Source organism: Tympanuchus pallidicinctus, unplaced genomic scaffold, assembly GCF_026119805.1.
Source record: "Tympanuchus pallidicinctus isolate F22 unplaced genomic scaffold, pur_lepc_1.0 scaffold10, whole genome shotgun sequence".
In the NCBI taxonomy this organism is placed as follows: Eukaryota; Metazoa; Chordata; class Aves; order Galliformes; family Phasianidae; genus Tympanuchus; species Tympanuchus pallidicinctus.
Genome location: NW_026294619.1, coordinates 1,836,618 through 1,858,862, shown reverse-complemented (window position 1 = coordinate 1,858,862; position 22,245 = coordinate 1,836,618). Strand labels below are relative to the sequence as shown.

The 22,245-nt window shown below is 39.2% G+C and overlaps 1 protein-coding gene across 1 annotated transcript in view; it reads left to right on the top strand.

Moving 5' to 3' along the window:
* SLC22A15 (solute carrier family 22 member 15) overlaps positions 1-22,245 on the top strand; it is a 38,464-nt gene that overhangs the window by 2,935 nt on the left and 13,284 nt on the right. Inside the window, exons 2-10 of the mRNA XM_052666111.1 lie at positions 9,529-9,741; positions 12,774-12,906; positions 13,907-14,071; positions 14,749-14,878; positions 16,551-16,766; positions 17,733-17,873; positions 18,612-18,697; positions 19,092-19,212; positions 20,156-20,228. Of these exons, the coding sequence (XP_052522071.1) occupies positions 9,529-9,741; positions 12,774-12,906; positions 13,907-14,071; positions 14,749-14,878; positions 16,551-16,766; positions 17,733-17,873; positions 18,612-18,697; positions 19,092-19,212; positions 20,156-20,228 (1,278 nt within the window). The remainder of the gene's footprint in view (positions 1-9,528; positions 9,742-12,773; positions 12,907-13,906; positions 14,072-14,748; positions 14,879-16,550; positions 16,767-17,732; positions 17,874-18,611; positions 18,698-19,091; positions 19,213-20,155; positions 20,229-22,245) is intronic.

Below are 22,245 nucleotides of genomic sequence, written 5' to 3'. Positions count from 1 at the left end.
GAGAAAGTGTGTTATTAAATCGTTGCCTTGTGCTGTTGTTTAATGTGGCAACACTGAGCAATCTCACGTCTTGATCAGATGCTTAAGAGCATACAAAAAATGTTTTTTGCTCTTGTGTCTTAATATAGACAGTTGAAGGAGATTTATGTTGACCAATGAACGTGAAAGACTGGTCAGTTCCAAACAGAACCTGTCATAGGAACCTGAGAATGGGAGCATGTTGCTACTATGGTGCTTTTAAAAAGGATACTTCAAACCTTATAGAGTTTAAAAGGGAGTTATTGTCTGCAGAGCTGAAAGAATCTTTGCCTGAAGTTGGGTGATGTGCTCATTGGGTGGTAGCATGAACAATTAACCAGGGTGTTTCTTTCTAGCTTGGAATTATCACTAACTGGAAGTGAAGATAGTAAAGACAGTATAATCAAGGTTATTGGAAAAATGCTTTAACTTCAGACAAAGACACTCTTGATGCAGTTGCAGCCCTACTGAGAGGTGCTGCTAATCCCTTTGTGGCTGGCAGCAAGCTAATGTCCTCCATCATCAGAATATCATGATGCAGAACGCAGCTCTTTAACGAGCCCGCCTGCACAAGCTTTCTGAAGGAAAGCAGGTAGCTTACTTAAACTTTTTATCCAAGTAAGTTCTCCCCAGACCTTGAGGAATAATTCAGTGTGAAGTGGTGTCTGGCTTCAGTAGGATACAGATGTGATTTCATACATAGCAATGCTTAACTGTGTGCTTTGGTATAATATTCCCTATTCTCCTTGTTCTGCTTCCCGAATGGTATGGGACATCATTCTGCAGTTGTAGTGATGACACTGAAATCTTGTCTATGAATCTTTTCAATGCTTGTATTAGAGTTAAATATGCTGTTTTTTGAGCTGTGTTCACTTGATCATAGATTAGTACAGTTTACTCTGTACTTGATGAGGTATTCTGTTAGGATTTTATTTGAATGGAAAGTACAGAACAAATCTGAAGTGTAAGGAAGGAGACATGAGCACCTTATCAGCTGCCAGCATCTCTACCTTCACTCAAGTCGTCTCAATCCAAACCACTGTTATCCTAAGCTTTAGGCATATGCTTATATGCACAGTTAGATCTTAACCACAAAACACATGTAGTCGAGTTTATATTTTTAGGTGGTTCTACATGTCATCCCACAATTCCCAGGTTTTGTTGCTCTTTTTATGATTGCTGCTGAAACAACATGTTCTGTGTATGTCTCAATATAAACACATCTGATCAGCTTTTGCAACCTAAATTGCAAGGCTGGCTTCAGTTTCTGTGCAGTTCAGTTCCAGAAGGTGCCTGATCAACATGCTGTTGAAGGACCAAGAGTTCTTGTTGATGAATGTGGCAGGAAGCGTGAGTATGGGGAGAAACACCCAGAAGTGGATATCCTGGATGCACAGCAACAGAGGAAACCAAGCAGATTGCTTTGCCTATTTAAAAACAAAACAAACAGAGCAACAAAAACCTTTTTAAATACTTGAAGGCTACCCTCCTTCAAGACAAAGGCTATGTCTACAAGTCCAGTAACTTTCCACCTGCCATCACTTACTATGGAAACTATTTTATTTTTTTTTAAACAGCACCCCAATTATAGAGAGCATGCTTCTGTGTGATGAGATTCCCAATGGGGGTGGTATGATTTATTTATTTTTTCTCAAAGAGCAAAGATGATGGGAGAAATAATTGTGCTGTGTAAGGAATAAAGCTGTCAGAAGGAACTTGTTCTGCAGCAGTTTGCTCTAGCTATTGTCGAATAGTTTGCTTTTGGGATATCTTGTTAACAACTGGAAACAAAAAGTAACTGGGAGGCACTGGGTGAATGGTGCCTGGTATCTTTCTGTGTTGTATGGCCAAAACATACAGGGAGCTGGTTTTTGTGTTATTAACATTTATTGTTACATCAAATATTTTGTGCAGTTGGGTGGTTATTGCCTATGGTGGGAGCTGAAGCAGTGCTCTCTTCTGCTGTTAATCAAGATGGCTTTCAACATGGTAAATTCTGCTGAAACTTTCGGTCTTGCTAGTCTGTCCTCCGAATGCCTTTGGAAGATGAGCTGGGAAGTTGGACATAATTGTACTGGATGCCAAAGATGATGGAAAACAGATATTTACTTTATGACACACTACTCCCTTTCCTTCTTCCCTGCCCTTGTGTACATACGCTCTCTAATCTTCCTGTGTTTTGTAGGCAGTAAACTTGCTGTGTTTTTCCACTAGTAAGCCATGTCATCATTGCACTCCTCAGTGACATTCCCTCCACTTCAGATGGTTTGGTTTCCTTTTCTGGCAGATGATTTTACTGGTTAGTGTGTAAATACATTTCAATGATTCTGTGATTCTAATTTACCTCAAGTACTGTGTCAAGTTTTGGGCCCCTCACTGCAAGAAAGACATTGAGGCCTTGGAGCGGGTTCAAAGAAGGGTAACAAAGCTGCTGATGGGTCTGGAGCACAGGGCTTATGAGGAGAGGCTGAGGGAGCTGGGAATGTTCAGTCTGGAGAAGAGGAGGCTCAGGGGAGACCTCATTGCTCTCTGTAACTACCTGGAGGGAGGTTGTAGTGAGCTGGGGGTCGGCCTCTTCTCTTGTATAATTGGTGATAGAACTAGAACGAATGGCTTCAAGCTGCACCAGGGGAGATTTAGGCTGGATGTTAGGAAATACTACTTTTCTGAAAGAGTGGTCAGGCACTGGAATGGGCTGCCCAGGGAGGTGGTGGAGTCACCGATCCTGGAGGTGTTCAAGGAACGTTTGGATTTTGTGTTGAGGGTCATGGTTTAGTGGGAGCTATTGGTGATCGGTGGGTGGTTGGACTGGGTGATCTTGTAGGTATTTTCCACCCGTGGTGTTTCTGTGATTCTGTAATTGGATTCAAAATAATTGTTTTCAGTTTGCAGTGATTATTTGGCTGACATCAAGAGAACCAAATTTCTGTGCACTCAGATATTTTTTTTCTTTGGTTTAAAGAATCACAGAATCATAGAATGGCCTGAAGTTACGTACTTGGGTTTAAGGGCAATGTGTTGGTCTGTGTGTATGTCTTGCTCTTTGCAAGTACCATCTCAGTAGACTGGAGGTGCATTGGAACAGTAGCATGTTTTCTGTGTTTTGTCTGTTCATAACATAATCTCTGGCTAGATGTGGAGGGAAGTCAGTTCTGCTGTTATCAATATTTAACCTGAGTAAGCACTGTATTTGTTTCATCGTTTTCCTAATCCTAGTGATCATGGAGGGGGGGATGGGAAGGGAGGAAGGTCTAGAATTTGCCTTGCAGGATAAAATGAAGATTTAATAACCTGGGCAAAGAAAGCTGAGAAGAGTTGCTGAGTTAAATGCTTATTTAAATGCAAGTTCTTGTTTATTAGCTTGGTTCTCAAACTTCAGTGTGTGAGTATTTAGCAGAGAAGAACCACAGGTTTACATCTGGATATTTCAGTAAGGCACTTAAGCTTTCTTTCTGCCTTCTGATTTTTAAAGGTGGAAAAATAACATTAGGGTATCACATTTTGCAATTTCCTCCTTCATATTTAGAGGGCTGTCAACCTATGACACAAGGCTTGCTCTGTTTTCTCTGCATTGTGGGGATCTTATCAGAGCGGTGAGAAGTCCCATCCCAGCCATCTGAGCTGCAGCACATGAGTCTGTGCTTGATAGCTATTTATGCCTTTGTGTACATAGTCCAGCATGCTGTGGAATGGAAGCAGTTCTGGCCACATGTTTTTAGTTTACCAGCATGCAGTCAACTGCTGTGATACTCAGACATACAGTGAACTTGGTCAATGTATGTCACTGAGCTTGATGTTTTACGGAGCAGCAAGACTGTGCGTCTCTTTTTCAGGGTGGTGTACTTTCTTTATAGATATCAGTTTGTTCAAGGGAGTGGTGTGGCTAAGTTGGAGAGTCCTATGGATGTCTTTCAAATCCGGTAAGTTGTTTCATATTTTCCTAAGTAAATCTTACAGATAATTGTCTGGAGGGATTTTGCCTCAATAGAAGACTGATGGTAGACTAGCAGAAAGCTCGTTATCTTATTTCTGCTCATCCTGTTTAAAGAAGTTACTGAATATTTTCAGTTTTTGTTATGGCTAGGTTAGTTGCAACATCTTTCATGCACTTGTAGTTTCCAGGCTTCCTTCTTACTGTGATTGCACATGTAATAGCCAACAACAGTTACAGTATTCTTGAACAGTATTAGCTTTCAGAGTGGGATTGGTTTATCAAGTGTCTGAGAGATTACTCTGTTTTCAGATACCTGGCTGTTTTTCACTCTCTAGGTGCAACATAGCCTCTTCTTCTAGTATGTGGGGTTTTCTCCCACTGTGCTCCCAAGAAGGGAACACTGCTTTCATCAAAGAACATTTTGTGAGCATCAGAAAATAACTTTGCAACAAGAAGATGCTTTCAGGGCCCTTCTGCAGACAAATGCACACAGTTGTTTGGGGAAAAAAATAGGGATAGAAATCATGTGACTTAATAGGCAGATTGCCCTTTTGGAATAACTCAGAGCAGATGAGTTCATCAGACTTGCAAAAATAAGGTGGCCTCCAGCATTTCATCTGCTTGTACTGTGGCTGGGAGAAATGACTCTAAGCTGAAAATGCAGCTCTCTCTTTGTCATAGGCTTTTACCAAGGTCATTTGTTGTCTTTTGTTTAAGATGCATTTTTCATGTTTCTGTGTCTGAAAGGTCAGAAACTAGTGGTTGACTCAATTTTGTTTAGCAGTGAATGCTTCAGCTGGGATTTGTCTAGAGTGACTAGCCTGGTTGTGAACTGCTGATAAGCTGCTAAAAAGTTTGAAAGCACGTGTTAATAGAATAAGACTTGCTTATTTTTCTCTTTCATTTGTACTTCAAAGTGGATGAATTAAGTTTAAAAGGTTCCTTATATGATTTTGTGTGTGTTGATTCACATGAGTGAAACGATTTAAAGTTTCTTCCCTCTAGTTAGATTAGATTTTTTGGGTTTTTTTTTGTCTTCTTGGAAGTCATGAATATTGAGAAAGCTGGTCAAGAAATTTCATAGAATCATAGAATGGCTTGGATTGAAAAGGACCACAATGCTCATCTAGTTTCAACCCCCCTGCTGTGTGCAGGTCGCCAACCAGCAGACCAGGCTGCCCAGAGCCACATCCAGCCTGGCCTTGAATGCCTCCACGGATGGGGCATCCACAGCCTCCTTGGGCAACCTGTTCCAGTGTGTCACCACCCTCTGTGTGAAAAACTTCCTCCTAATATCTATCCTAAACCTCCCCGTCTCAGTTTAAAACCACTCCCCCTTGTCCTATCACTATCCACCCTTGTAAACAGCCGTTCCCCTCCTGTTTACATCCCCTTCCTGTTTATAATTTCATTCACTTCTATTTAGATTTAAAAAAAAAAAAAAAAAAAAAAAAAAACTTGTTTGTTTGCTTTGCAACAAGATCAAGAGGATTAACTACACCTGTTAGCCAAAGGAAAAGACAAATGATTACTTGGAAAAAGTCTTGTCACAGTAGTGACTTTGACGTACATCTTATCAAATACTATTTATCTGTACTCAGCGTGTCATCATCTTTGTCTGTTTTTCTGATTTGGCATATTACTTGGAAGTGTTTCTGTTCTCTCCTTGCTTGCTTATGGCCGAATTTTTTATTTAAAAGATACTTGTTGTATTTGTTAGCATGCCTGCGATCATTTATTTTTCAATTTCATGTTTTGTAGCTGGGTTGAGCTTAACCTGGAGCAAAGAATGAAGAGCATCCTGCTTTCATTCCCTAAGCCACATGCCTTGAGGATTTCATTTCCTGAGCTGCTTCAAAAATGTTTATCATTTCACAAGACCAAGGATGTTATTGCTTAGTCCTGACCTGGTACTGCCTGTGTGAGGCAAAGCACAAGGATGCACCAGAGACGGTGACCTATAACTCTCAGTTTTCACTGATTTCAGACTGTTCCTGAGGAATTGAGGGTACTGTGTCCACATGTCCCTAACAGAATGTTCACACAGCTTTTTCATGACCCTTTCCTCATCTAATCTTACTCACTGCCCTGTTTCTTGGGTGAGGTCTTTCACTTCTCATGGTTATCTGCCTAGAAGTTGTTCTTTATCTTAATGTAATTTAACAGGTCGTTTTTTCTTCTAGATGTAATAACTCAGGGGTGTCTTTATTAATACAGTAATAATTCTGGTTCAGACTGGGTTTTAACTCCAGCTGTTTCTCAGTATAGAGCAGAATAGGATCACCTGTTATTGCTTACATCAAAATTCAGGAGTTCTTGGCTATTTTTTGTGCCTGTCCACGTTCTGCATATTACTTGTACAGCATCCTTGTGGGAGACTGCATTCCCAAGGGGGATGCTCTTTCCAGGAACACACCAAGGATGTGCTTGGAACATAGCAAGGCCTGTTCAAGAAGGAGATGGTTGAAAGAAAGTTTGTGGAATGGAGTAGCATGACAGGTTTTCTTCATGGAAAAAGTAATTGGCAGGAAAATCAACAGTGTCCTGTTGTGTCAGAGCTCCTGAGTTGTGTTACCTGTGTTCAGAGAGGTCTAAAACATTGGATTTTAAGATGAAGTTGTAATGGTCTGGAGATTGTTAAAGCAACAGCCGGTAGCTGTTCTTCTGGGTACGCACCAACTGCCCTGCTCTGTGCCATGTTTGAACCATCTGGCATTCCAGTGCTTTTATTTATTCTTTTCCTTAAACAAAACCAGCTATTAGTTACTGTATGTAGGCCTTGAGTGGGTGTATAAACGTTAAAAGTATCCATATATTCACATGTGCCTCTGTCTCTTTTTAAGAGTAAAACAGGTTAACAGAAAAAAATTGGTGTAAGTGGGAATATGAAATTGAGATGTATTCTAAACATCAAATTAAAGGAATGAATAACACAGGTAAAAGCGGAGAATAAAACAGTATAACATACTTGCATTAAAGACTTTTGGGGCATTAATCTGATAATTGGATATTTGCTGAGAAGGCAGCACAGTGAGCTTTAAGTGATTCAGGAGACTCCTGGAGACCACTGACGATAACTTTCTGGTTCAAGTATTGGGCAAACCAAATGGAGGTGAAGCATTGCAGATCTGGTGCTTGCCAATGTAGAGGAGGTTATTAAAGATATTAAGATCAGAAGCAGCCTGGTCTGCAGAGACCATGACCTGGTTGAGTTTGTGATCTCAGGGAACGCAGGCCTGGCAAAGAGTGGAGTCAGGACCCTGAACCTCAGGCTGTTGAAGAAACTGTTGGATGAAGCCTCCTGGTAAGAAGTCCTGAGAGACAGTGGAGTGGAACAAAGCTGGCTGCTATTTAAGGATGCCTTTATGGAAGTGAAAGAGATTTCATCCCTCAATAAGGAAAAAAAAAGTGTCCAGGAAGGCAAGAAACTAGCATGGCTTGGCAAAGACCTGCTGGTCAAACTGAAGGAAATAGACAAGCAAAGGTAGTGAAAGCATCAATGTGTCACCTGGGAAGAATACAGGGATGTTGTCTGAACTTGTAGAGATGGGATTAGGAAAATAAGGCACAGGTGGAACTGAACTTGGTGAGAGGTGTTAAAAACAAGAAGAAGGGATTCTCTAGGTACGTAGGTTGGAAGAGATAGGCCAAAGAGCACACTTCCTCTGCTAAATGAGAAATGGCTATGACAGATATGGGGAAGGCTGAGATCTTTGAGTGAGTTCTTTGCCTCGGTCTTCACTGGCAACCAGTATTCTTGCATCTCTGAACCTCTAGATGGGAACTGGAGGAGCAAGCTCCACCCCACTGTAAGGGCAGAGGAAGTCTGAAACCAACTCGTGAGACTGGATGTGTACAAGTCTGTGGGGCTGAATGGTATGCATCCCAGGGTCCTAAGGAAGCTGGCTGCTGTGATTGCTGCGCTACTGTCCATGATATTTGAAAAAAATCTTGACTGTCAGGTGAAGTCCCCAGGGATTGGAAAAAGAGAAACATAGCTCCTGTTTTCAAGACAGGAGGAAGAAAAACCCAGGAAACTACGGACTGGTGAGCATCACCTCTGTGTCTGGGAAGATCATGGAATGCATCCTCCTGGACGACATGTTAAGGTACATGAGGGATGAGTGGGTGATCCACGACAGCCAGAATGGCTTCAGCAAGGGAAGATCATGTCTGACCAATCTGGTGGCTTTCTGTGATGGAGTGATGGCATCAGTGGACAAAGGAAGGCAACTGATATCATCTACCTGAACTTCTGCAAGGCCTTTGACGTGGTCCCCTACCACATCATTATTTCTGAATTAGAAAGATATGGATTTGAATGGTGGACTATTCAGCTGATAAGGAATTGCTTGGAAGATCACAGTCAATGGGTTGTGGTCAATGGCTCTGTGTCCAGGTAGAGGCTGGTAATGAGTGATGATCAGACTGAGTGCACCCTCAGTAAATTTGCTGATGACACCAAGCTGAGCAGTGGGGTTGATACAGCAGAAGGAAGGGATGCCATCCAGAGGGACCTTGATAAACTCAAAAAGTGAGCCCTCGTGAACCTAACGAGGTTCAACAAAGCAGAGTGCAAGCTTTTGCATTTCGGTTGAGGTAATCGCAGATATGTGTACAAAGTGGGAGAAGAACTCCTTGAGAGTAGTCCTACTGAGAAGAGCTTAAGGGTCCTGGTTAAAGCCCAACTTAACATGAGCCAGCAGTGTGTGCTTGCAGCTTGGAAGGCCAATGGCATCCTGAATTCCATCAGAAGAGGGGTGGCCAGCAGGGCAGGTGAGGTGATTATCCCCGCCTCTATTTTTGTGAGACCACATCTGGAGGAGGCTGCTAACAGCAAAAATGTGGAGCTTTTGGAAAGCTTTTTGTGGCCCAGAGGAGTGCCACAGAAGTGATCAAAGGGCTGAAGGAACTGGGCTTGTTTAGCCTGGAAAGGAAAAGATTGAAAAGCCAAAATGAGGTCTCCCCACAACATTTAAAGGGAGTTTACGAATGTGAGGGAAATGGAGAGTAGATAATGATGTGACAAAGGGGAATGATTTTAAACTAAATGAAGCAAGATTTATATTAGATGTCAGGGGGAAGGTTTCTACTGAGAGAGGTGAGGTTCTAGAACAGGCTTCCCAGAGAGGTTGTGGATGTCCCATCTCTGGAGGATGGGGACCCTGGGCAATCTGATCTAGTACTTGATCCAGAGGCTGGCAACCCTGCCTTTGGCAGGGGGGTTGGAACTTGATGGTCCTTGAGGTCCCTTCCAAGCCATTCTTTGATTAACAACTCTAAGTATGCAAGTGCTGTACTTGCTGTGTGTGACATTTGGGGGTGGTTTCTGACTGAAGGGGAACTTCCTTTCTCTCAAATATTCCACAAGTCAGAAATGCAAGAACTGTTTTGGTGAAGTTTTCGTTCTCCGCTTTGTGATGTTGAATAGATGGAGACTGTTTGTAACATACAATCTGCTGTAGTGGCAGAAGGAAAATATAAAATAGGATTATTTAAATGCTGAATAGATCCAGCTGTAAGGGAAGCACTACTTGCATGTATGTTTAGCATCTTTGATGTCTTTCTCTTTCCAGCTCTATGTGGCCACTGAAGCCATCCTTATTGCACTGGTGGGGGCAACTCCTCCGTACCACTGGGATCTGGAACTGCTCTTTGCTAACCAGAGCCATAGCAACCAGTCAGCAAGTGAGCAGAGAGCCTTTGGGGAATGGCTTCTTACTGCCAATGGCAGCGAAGTTCATAAGCACGTACACTTCAGCAGCAGCTTCACATCAATAGTCTCTGAGGTAAGTCTGAAATGGGTTTTGTCGCTCTGTGTGTGAGCAGTAAATCTCATTGACAGAGTGGGGAGGAAAGCTGATGGTGCTGCTGATTCTTTCTCCTGTACTAATGCATGTTTTGAGTAGCAAATGAAGCGGGTGCTTCTTCCAGGTAGAGAACAAGTAACCTATTCCTATGCTAACTGCCTTGCTTTGCAGTGCAAATCTCAACCAATGTTCTGCACCAAAACTGCCCACCTTTTCCATGTGGAAGGTTGGTATTGGATCAGATAGCCTGGTTCCACCATTGGGTTAGGATCATGTTATTGTACTAATGTGTTTAAAATCTTGTATATACCTTAAGCTCTTTCTATCTGCCATCTGCAATTTCCTTGGTAAGACAGATGCGTGTAGTGGATCCATCCTGTTATTAGGAAGAAGTGAAGGAATTGGAGAGAAAGTTGCTTCTGCTCTTTCTTTACAACTTCATGGAGGGCACAGGCAATGGAGAGCAAGACGTATGAAGCAACCTCATCTGTTTTATCCCAAAACAATCTTCAGCTTTGTCACTGTGGCCTCTATGTTTTATAAGTGTCCTCTTTGATGGTACGGCCACTGTCTCTAGAGGAATGATTCCAGCTTTCATGCTGTGCTGTGTGCATCACCTGCCGTTGCTAAGGCCTACAATATCTATTAATGTTGTTCTTCTGTGCAAGAGCCCTATCTGAGTAAGGTCTGAATTTAGCTCTGTACAGCTGAGTTCAACAACATAGCATTACTTGATAATTTGTGGCTATTGTCCAAATGTGTTAATGCTGCTCGAGTTAGTTCCATAAAGTACTTAAATTTATTGGTTATGAGCATATTAATAACTGCCAGTATTGGAACAGTACCAAGCAATTGTGTACAACATGTACTGCTTCTTATTCTGATAATAAAGAGGATGAGTGCTTATGCCTCTATTGAAATTAAAATCCTAATGGACAGTGGCTTCTTTGAGCGTAACTTAAAGCCAATTGTCAGTTCTTTAAATTTTGTCTGAGCTTTTCACTTTTTTGGTTTTCAGTTTTCCAGTAATTATTTATTCTCTTAATCTTGACAAGTCAGACATGTTTTTTGAAGCCAAGCAGTGCCTTTGGACGTAAATTTTGTGAAGATTCTTGTGCATCTTAGCTGCACAGGTGAAAAAATGCGAGTGAAGAACTTAAAGTACAACATAAAAATGTATCCCAAGGTATCTTGTATGTTAAAGAATTTCAAAGCAGAGTCTGAACTTTTCAGTAAAGATCCACATATATAAAAATCCTGTTGCTTCCTGAGATAAACTTTCTTCGGAACTTTAACCCCATGTATCATACACTTGAAAATGGGGTTAATTATAAAGATCTCACTGCATTTCTTCAAAAACTACTTGATCTTATTTTGGGGCTTTTGATCACTAATGCAGTCTTTCTACTGGCATGTAGAGAATTTTTTTCAACATTTCAGGAGGATATTTTTAATGTGTACTTTGTTGTATCATTTACTAGTTATGTGACCATTGCAAACTTGCAATGAAAAATCTGATGTCAAAAGATGTGTGATATCCTCTCTGTAGAAGAGAAATCTCAAGTCCTTTAAAGGTCATCTTAGTCATTGAGATTAACCTGCAGAACACCTCTGAACAAATTTTACTTCACCACAATCAAATTATGCTTTGATCTCTGAATGATTCGGAGAGAATCTAATGTCACTGAGATCATGTTGTGGTTTTTTTTTTTCCAACACTTCTACCAAAATTGGGGAATAATTCTTGTAGCTCTTACAAAACAACTGTCCATGTTATTTCAAGTGAAGTGTAATCTCATCATATGCTATTATTATAGAGATATACTTTATTGTGAATTATTTTTCTAAATCTAGACAAGCTGATCTGAGGTCTCCTGGTTAGTTTCAGAAGATAATTTTGTCAGAGTCCTGACACTCTACTGCTGATCATGTCAGTAAAAGCTTCACCATTTAAGTGACAATTTGATGAAGCATGTACTGAGAGTAAGCAAGTTATTTTCCTGGAGCTTCTGTGTGATTATATTTTGTTAGCCCTGTAATCTTGGTAAGACTTAATTGCATGGTTCTCTTTCCATGGCAAGGTAGTTCGTAGCTGAGATGTGAAATAATATAAGCCTGGCTAGAGTGGATATCTAATAGGGTTTTGGTAGGGGAAGAGATTATGAAGAGAGGATTAGATTGTTATTACAGGGATAATGACATAATCACCAGCTTACCTGCCCAGGAAGAAAAAACTGGTATCACTGAGAGAAAACATTATTTCAAGACAAAAGAGAAGCAGAAAAAGAAAAAGAACGCCATGTAAGCTTTTAGAATAAAAAAGGAAATAAATTTTGAACAGTGAGAACATGATATAATTTAACTGTATAGTGTTGTGGGAGAAAGAATTTTCTCTGCCAGGCTGATCTATGAGGCAACATTAGGTCTGTAAGAACATCTGAAGATCAGGTGTGTGTTTGGAATAGAGAAGAATTGGGAGTTGCACAAAGATGACTGTAAAAATAAATAGAAGGATGAGCAATACCAGAAAACTTGTCAAAAGCTACCAGAGTGTTTCACATTGACAAAACTGTTCATAAGGAGGAGAGAAATATTTCTGGACACGAATCACAATGCTTAATTTCGTGTAGTATTCCTACACCCTGCAGTGATAAATGCCAAGAGGTAGGACTGAATATATTTAAGCTCATAGTTTTGATGTGAGAAAAGGCAAGAGAAGTAAGAGAGGGGACAAAGGCTGCAAAATTACAATATCCCATGAGGTATCTATTCTTGAGTTCAGAATCAAAGACTGTACTTGATTTGGGGAGCTGTGCAATTGGTTACTATGTCTCCAGAGAATTTGGAAGAAAGTACTTGTTTCAGTGCCTGTGTGATGGCAGACTGACTGGAATGCTTAGGAGATTTAAGCAGTTTTATCTTCCTGAAAGTATGTTTCACCCCCCTCCAACTATTAGCTGTTGGTGAACCACTTTGACTCTGTTGAATTCTCCTTTTTTGTCTCCATCCAGTGGTTTTTAATTGGCAACACATCATACAAAGTCAGTGCTGCCAGTTCTTTCTACTTCAGTGGTGTGTTTGTTGGGGCAATCTCCTTTGGCCAGCTCTCAGATCGCTTTGGAAGGAAGAAAATCTATCTCACAGGTAACAGTAGTGATCTTTTTCCAGGTAAACAATCAAAATGAATGAAGTGGAGATGTTGAATCTCTGAAAATGAGTTGCAAGAGCCCAGTTCTTCTGGCAACTTAGTACAGATTTGTCTTTCCAGTGTATTTCTGGGGGCAAGAAATTAATATTCTACTATTCAATCAGTACCTGAGTACTAAGGAGATGTTCTGAATTTAGGAATTGTACTACATTTGCTAAAAAACAAGCACAAGCAATGGTTGTCATGCTCAGAAGTGATTAATATTCCTAATAATTCATTAGCAACGTTCTTATATGTATAACCTTCTGTAAATTTTTTTTTTATCTTTTGTCTGCATGAATTTTTTTTTTTGTATTTGGGATCGTCACTTTAAAATTCACAAAGGTTTTTTTTTGTTGTTTTTACTCTCCCTAAATCAAGCATTTGGAACTTTGTGTTTTGTGTATGTTTGTTTGTTGTTTTTTTTTTTGTAGATGGATAAGCATGTAGAACTAAAAACAGTGCACTTTTTTTCCTTCAAAGAAACAATCTCATTAATTCAAACCTGATTAAAAATGAATCTGCCATGCAGTGCAAAGTTCCCATGTACTATCCCCTGATAAAGGTTCTCTAATCTATATGGAGTACTTTCCAAAAATGAGGGGAGATATTTGATCATATGCTTAGCCTGGGGTTTCTGTATGAACATAAACATGAAACCATCTTAACAGGAGCCAGGAAGTAATTTTAAATATTTGAAAAATTGTCTTCCATGAATTGAATGTGGGGGTTTAGTACTGCAAATCAGGTATCAGAAATCTCTCCTTGTGTTCTTCCTTTTATGGTACTGACTTTGGGTTCTTGTATTTCTACCCATACCTGTGAAATGTAGCCATGTTTTATAGCTGTTGAATTTGATTGCTTAAGGCATCAAGTGAATGTCAAATAAAGACATTGATAAGCACTTCTATTTTACTACCTTTTCCTGAAGTTCAACCTTTTGCCTCTTACTTCCAGGTTTTGCCCTTGACATCTTGTTTGCCATTGCAAATGGATTCTCACCCTCATATGAATTCTTTGCCGTGTCTCGATTCTTGGTAGGGGTGATGAATGGTGGGATGTCACTGGTGGCCTTTGTTCTACTGAATGAGTGTGTGGGTACTGCCTACTGGGCATTAGCAGGTAAAAGTTGAGTGTTGGTGTCTTTATTGTCAGAACTTATGGATTTCAGTTGTACATACTGCACGAGACACACCAAAGCTAATAAGCATTTACAAAGTTAACTCTGCTTTCTGTGTAACCACAATCTTTGAGTCCTGCTTTATTTAATGTGTATTTTAGGCAAGCACAGTAGGTAACTTGGCCATTCAGGTTTCTACATCACCCAAGCTGACTAAGATACTCAAGTTGAAACAAATCCCCTGTGGGTGTTAAGCAGCTTAAAACTTATCCACTGTTTATGCTAGCTGAGCTCTATCCACTGGAATTGAGACTGTGTGTTGTGGTTTAATCCAGCAGGTGGTTAAGCACCACACAGTTGTTTGTACTACTTTTTATACATGGTAAACTAGAACATATTTACACTTTAATTCTATACAGGGCTTTAGGTGAGAGAATGTAGGAAGATGCTTTTTGGACTTGTCTTGATGTTTGTAATTAGGTGCAATGCATCTGTGCTGTGTGGGTGAAGGATGGAATTCTCTTTGGATAAATAGCTTTGTGTTTGTCTGTGCTACTGAGTGAAATGTTCTTAATGAAGAATTATTTTCTGTATTTCCATGTGTTAGGATTTAACAGTGTTCTTTAATAGAGTGATAATGGTGTTTTTGTTCTTTTTTTTTTTTATTATTGTGTGTCAGGATCTATTGGTGGCTTGTTCTTTGCTGTGGGAATTGCCCAGTATGCTTTATTAGGGTACTTCATTCGCTCCTGGAGGACTCTGGCTGTTGTGGTTAACCTGGAAGGAACAGTAGTCTTTCTTCTCTCTCTGTAAGTAGTTGAACTGCTGAACTTCGAGGAAGATATCAGTAATGAGAGAAAATACAATTAGGTCAAGGAGCTTCTCTAGGCTGGTATGAAGTGCAGTAACAAAGATATTTTTTTTCAGCTTTGGCCACCTCGTGTTATGTGCTTACTATATGCTGCAATATCTGAAAATGCAAGTGTATGCTGCATTGTATATGCGTTAGTACTGTAAATTGGACTAGTCTTGAGGTGGTATACATCCTACTCCTTCACTGTTATGTGTTAGATTCTTCAAACTGTCCTCTGGTATGCTACAAGATACTGTGTAACACGTCATAAAAGATACAGAAATGTGCTTATGTGATAACTTATTTCTCTTCTAATTCTGTTTACGTAGAAAGAACCGCCTCAAAATTGTTTGCACATTCTTAAAGGTGACGTGCAAATGGGCAGCTTCCTTTGATTTTTTTCCAAAAATCTGATTAGGAAAGAATTGGAAAAAGGCTTCTTTATTAAAGTAAAGTAGCTAGGGTCTTTGTGACGTTCAGCACTGAAAGGTATGAGGTGCAGTGGTACAGTGTTTTCTTCCTCTGTCGTATCTTTCTTCATATCAGCAACTGATAAGAAATGAAGTTTAGCTGCAGTTCTAATTTAAGGCTTTTTCCTTCCTATATCTGTTTAACTTTGCTAACTACCCTCTTGCTAAAGTCAAAACAGCCTTTCAAAGAAAGCAGCATGTTAAAGGCTGTTTATGAGGTGAAAGACATATTTGACATTTCTGATGTTTCAAAACTTCATAAGGTGATATTTAGGGTTTTTTGCTATTTATTTTAATGTTCAGATAACCTGTTCAATTTTCTTTATGCTTGGGACTTCAGAGCTGTGCTCAGAGCCCCTTTTTACTGTAAATAAGAATTTTTCATTCCCAGATTTCACACTGCCTCCCACCTACGCTACTTAAAAACGACTATTTATATGATAAGTTACCAGATTTCTTTTTTTATTATGAGGAAGGAAACATACTATTTTCTGAATTCTTCTTAAAAGCATAGAAACACTCGCTCCAGGAAAAAATGTCACTTCAGCCTTTTGCCAGATCCTTTTTAAGACTGTGCAGAAGTTTAAATTAGTTCTGGGAATCTGAGAATAAATTCTTTTGAAGGCTGTATTGGAGTTACAGACCTATTGAGTGGATGCTGTATGTGAAGTGCAAGAGCATGATTATTTTTGTACAGCCTTGCTATGTACAGGAGAGAATTAGAAGAATGATTACTATAATTATTATTAATTATAAAGAGGGAAAATGCTGGAACGTGAGGAACAGAAGACAACTAGTAAACATTGTAAAACATTTTACTTTTAATAACGTGGAGTGACTTTGATTCTGAATTCCATTAGGAAGAATCCTAATGATATTGTAATTTATACTGTTGTGTGTATATATGTGTGTATACATGTACACACAATTTTTTGTTACCTAAATTGCATACGAATTATTTTCCCTTTATTTCCAACGTACTTTGTTTCAGTAAATGCGTTGTATACCTGAAGGGTTGTTTGAGAAATTATCTTATACTGAAACCTATTTCAGCCTTATTTCCATAGGCAAGCCCAGCACTGTAGAATAGAAAATCTCTCAAGCTGTCTCTGCAATATATATAACTTGTATATATAAATAAAAAAATGCGTGTTACAGGTTTATTCCAGAGTCCCCCCGCTGGCTATATTCACAAGGCCGGCTGAGTGAAGCAGAAGATGCCCTCTACCTCATTGCAAAGAAGAACCGCAAGCAGAAGCACACTTTTTCATTAAAACTCCCTGCTGAGAGGAGCCCCAGAGAAGCTGGCAGTTTCTTGGACCTCTTCCGATACAGGGTTCTCTTGGGACGCACCTTAATCATGATGTTCACCTGGTACTTGAAATACTTTGTAGGCCCAGCTGTATTGCTTTGATTCTTAGAGGGAATGTGCTGCTGAGAATCGGCTAATCCTGCATGTTGTACATTGTCTCAACCTTTATTTTTAGGGGTCCCTGTTGTAGTATTTCCTCAGTATATTTCTAAAGTTAAGCCATTTTTACAATTTAGTTCTGAGATATTTTATCTTTGCGTTTCACTTGTGCTTTTCGAGGCGTAGAGCTGTTGAGAGCTGTATATTCCTTCCTGGCCCTCAAAGGCTGCTGGGATTAGTCATGCTGTCATCCTCTTTGGTTCCATGCTACGCATCCGTACTTTCAGTCATTTGGATTATTTCTTGTGTATTAGGAGCCTGTTAGTAGGTTGGTGGCCTACCTTATCTAATGTGTATTTCCTAAAAGAAAGTGCTACCTGAGGTTGCCAGTGCTAGCAGTTGCTGTAGTATGGAGCAGGAATCTATGACACTACCTTTAGTCACTAGCAGAAATGTAATTATCCAAAAGTACTTATTTTGGTTTGTTCTGTTCATCCAGATGCCTTTATAATGCACATTTTTGGGAAGAGTTATTAAGAAAAAAACAAATTACTTTTTTTTTTTCAGCTGTCAGCATAAGTCTATACTTCTGTTGCTTTTCCAAATATTTAGTGCAGAACAGTCGATTTTCTGTTCTGTAAATGAGAATTAGGAGATTGCCTTGTTGATTTACTGCAGAATGAATTGGCAACGTGTTCCTTTTTTCTCTGTAGAGAATTCATTCAGGGTCACAAAAGAGAAATGAAAATCAGAATCTGGAAATGGATAGAACTGGACCAGAATGTAGAAATTAGAGGAAGGTAGAAAAAGGCCTGCTATCTAAAACACTATATATAAATTGATACTACACTGTACCAGATGAGTGCTTTGATATGGCTGACAAAGTTCCAGCTCTGATTTTACATTTTTTTCCCCCCTATCTTTTACAGGTTTGTGTGCAGCTTGGTTTATTACGGTCTTACCCTTAATGTGGGTGATTTAGGTGGAAACATTTATGCCAATTTAGCCCTATCAGGGTTGATAGAAATCCCAGCATACCCAATCTGTATTTACTTGATTAACCAAAAATGGTAAGTATGAAATTCTATTAATGTGTTTAGCATTTTCTTTTTTTTTTATATAAAATACAAGTTTCTTTCAAATTGTACCTCCTAGCCCACAGACATTGTATGGAACTTTCTGCTTTGCCATTTCTAGTTCATTACATTCTCTTGAGAAATGATTTTTTATTTGAAAGTGCTGCTGGTAGATCTTCACCTCTAATAAGGTTTAAGTTGTTGCTCAGTAACTCATTCTTGTATGGCTCAAAGATAAAGATGATTGTCAGTAGAATTAGCTGTGCTGACTCTATCCTGACACAAGATGGCATGATTCCCACCTGTCTTGTAACTCCCATTTTGTTAGGTGAAAGATGCTACAACTAAATTCAGCAGCTGAAACTGTTGTGTGATGTAATTTTACAGCTGCTGCACAAGTGTAAGAGCAGACTCTTAGCCCTTTCCTGAGCTGTTGTACTCCAGACATTGTCTTACTTTTTTTTTTTTTGTGTGTGTAATTCACTTTCCAGTCTCTTTTCTAAATGTCTCTTGAGAAGGTTTACACACATGCACACAGTGGGAAGGAAATAAAAATCCTTGAGATTGTGAGCTACAGCATGAAGACTTCTCAGTGCTCATTTTGTTGAGAGCAGCAGAAAATTTTTAAAGCAGTGGGAGAGGGGGTGTTTGTGGAGATGGCATTTGATATTTCTGCAAATGGAGACAAGGTGAATGTAGAAGCTTCATTGGTTATCCTTTTTTGGACACCAGGTTTGGTCGCAAGAGAACACTGAGCGCGTTTCTGTTCCTGGGAGGATTGGCTTGTCTTATTGTCATGTTTCTTCCTAAAAAGAAAGGTAAATGTTTCCTTTTGTTTCTGGAATGCTTAGTAAGAAGTTGCAAAACTCCTTCCCCAAAAGCCTAAGAATTTTTGCTTGTCAGTGCAGTAGGCTTGTACTTAAAAGCCACAGAAGCTAAGCCATAAGTAGCAATTTCCCTAGGATCTTAAGAAAATCTTGTTGGAAAAAATGTGGGTTTGAACTCATCTTTGGATTCTGTCCTACACTTCCACTTTAATCACAACAGTCACTCCTTCCCAGTGTTTCTGAAGTAATTCCAAGAAATGATGTTTTTTGGGACATCTCCATTATCCAAATGAGCTGTCAGTATAAATACACATGCAACTCGTAGGTATCTCTCCAAGTGAAAGGCTGTGCCAAAAGAGCCTAAGTGACACATTTTCTCTATCAGATACTGGAGTTTTTGCAGTGGTGAACAGTCGCTCACTTTCTTTGCTGGGAAAACTGACAATCAGTGCTGCATTTAACATTGTCTACATCTACACGTCAGAACTTTATCCCACAGTGATCAGGTAACGCAAGTTAATTTTAAGATTTTCATTTTTCTGGTTCTTTTCCCTGATCACCTTTTACTTCTCTTTTTCTAATAATTACATTTCATTTGAGATTTTCACTTAACATACAATGATTACCTGTATGGTCTCGTATGTATTGAACTTTCTTTTCTCTTATCCTCACCTCCATCTCCCTCAAATGTGCAGTGTTCTCTTCAGAGTAACTGTATTCTCCCTAATAATAAAACAGACCTTTTGGGTGCTTAGTGTTCTCACAGTCTTCTCTCCACTAATGAGAATAACAGTAGTGTTGCTGACCAACAACATCTGTGGGTTCCTCAGTGCTTTATAAACCAGACAATTCTGTTGAAATTTGTGCTTCCTCAACAAGCAATGTTAAAGATGCAACCAGTCAGTAAGCTTTGTGAAAGCAATTTGGTGCTTCGAAGGCAGAAGTTCCCTGTGCTTGTGGTGAATGAGTAGATAAAGGCATCTATTATACAGGTGCAATTTTTAATACATGTATTTGTTTGCCGGCTATCACTATTAGTGGCTAGACATCATTGAAACTATCCTGTAAAGCTGTTCTCTGTTGGGTGAATCTGCTGATATGGATAAAGGAATCTAGCCAGAGTTTCAGGAAGAGATAAGATGCAATGACTGAAATCACACCTTTTTTTTTTTTTTGTCATCTTGAATGTATGCATATGTTAGAATTCTGAACGTGCAGTGGACTTGTGCTTTTCTCAGAATACAAAGCATATGATTTAATTCCTTTTTTCAGGTGTTTTCGTTTAGATTTCACTTTTTGTTGCCAGTTGGTATGGCCAGAATCATGAGTGAAACTTTTTTGTTGTCTTTTTTAAAAACCCTTTCCTGCACTTCCATCTTCTTTACTTTTAAAATTTTAGTTTTTCATGTGCAAATGTGACTAATTAATGATTTTTTTGTTTCTCCTTAGGAATGTTGGAATGGGTGCCTGCTCCATGTTTTCCCGTGTTGGTGGAATCATTGCTCCTTTTGTCCCTTCATTGGTTTGTCTGAACTTGCTATTTTAAGTACATTTTTGTTCTGCGGTTCCGATGGTTCAGAAGCTTGCAGAAGTGGGAATATTTGGGTAAACTGTGTATAGAAAATAATCTGTAGATTAGGTGTCTTGGCAGTGTTATGATAGGTTAAAGGCATTATGATATAATCTGTAATTAGACAGAAAATCCCAGTGTTTAGCTCAGAAGATACTTCAGGATTTTGAAATCCAGCCCCTGAATTTCAGCAGTGTTGTCATTTGAAAGCAAAAAAAAAAAAAAACCCAAAACAACAAATTGTTCCCAAATTTAGACCATAAGCCAGCAATAACTAAAAATGTATTTAAAAGATTTACTGCATCAAGGTGATAAAGCGTAAGAACTCACTGCTCTTTTCAGGAACTCATATTTTTGAGTGGAAACTCATTTTACTGTTGCTGTGCTTCACTGAATCCGTACATTATAATAGTCAGTAAATGGTTTATATTTCAGTAGGTGCAGACCTGAGATACTTTAAGCTTCTGAGAACAAATCTTACAGCAGCCTGTCAAGGCAAAGAGAAATTCTCAAGAAACAAATATGAAGATGGTGCTGTTCCCTTATGTTTATAGGCACTGTGTGCTTGTACGTAAAATAGAGTTCAGGGTTCTTTACTGATACAAACTGCTTGGTGAGGTCTAGTGAGTATTTCTTTAATATGACACTGATTTCATATGGAATAACTTTTATCTTTGCCATCTGCCATCTTACTATGGCATGCAGAAGGCTGGTAGGAGGATAGATGAGCACACTGGACTTTTTTTTTCCATAGAATGAAACATAAAGTAGGTGAGAGTGTCTTCAGGGCAACAGGGGGCAAAGCCAAAGCTGGTACAGATCTCCCAGGTAGATTTAATGGACTGCTTTTATGTAGCAATGGGGGGAATCCATTATGTTGTATGTCATGGACATTTGGCACTGAAAGAGACAAATATTTAATCATCATGTTTTGAAAGGGTCCAAGGAAAGTCAAAATAGCTCTTTTTAAAGAACAAATGAGCATTGATTTGTGGGAAGAATTAAGGTTTTCATCAGAATTTCTTAAACTACTTGAATGTATTTTCCAATAGCTCTTTTCTGTGAATCATATACAAAGAGTTGCAATGGAGAAAAGTTAACTGCTGAGCTAAGAGATGAAATGTTCTCTTGTATTTCATCGTAGTTCTCTTGTATTTCTTTTTTTTTTTCAGTTTAGAATTGCTTTTTCACTATAGAAAATGAGTTTTTGAAACCGTGCTGTTTCTCCTGTAATACTAATAGTAATAGTAAAAAATAGTAAAAAAATAGTAATAGTAAAAAATACTCCTGTATTTTTTTTTTTTTTTTAGAAAAGCATTCTTCTGAAAGTGAATATATACATTTTTGAGCTATATTGAAGATGATTCATATTTTTTGCACAAAGCTGCATGAAGTATAGTTCTACTTTTAACAAAATGTATAAAGAGGAACAGGCTTTAAAGGTGATCTGCCAGCATCATTGGGTTGTCAGGGTGATGGCAGGAAAGCCAAAGCTCAGTTGAAACTCGAACCTAGCAAGGAGCATAAATGCAGATTCTGTCAGTCAAAGGACATATAGTGTTTAGCTCATTGTTGAATGGAAGAGATAGCCTATTGGTGGATGAGATGGAATAAGATAAGTACTTAACACTTGCTTTAGTCTACACAGGCAAAGCCTGACCCCAAGCCTCTGTGCATATCAGCACAGTTTAGGAAGCAGAGGGCCAGGCAGCAGTGGAGGAGCAGTAGGTTCATGAACCCTGAGAGAAGCTGAAAGCTTTCCAGTCCATAGGATAGGAATTACTAAGTGGTGGTGAAAGAGTTGGCTATCCTAGTGAGCCAAGTGTCTGTCTGAAAACTCATTGTAGTAGATGGAGGTCACTGATTACTAGGGGGAAGAATGCTAATACTAATGCTAAATACTGTGCATGTCTTTAAGATGGATCAGAAAGTGAATCCAGGTAATTTCCTGCTGATCAGCTCTAACTCA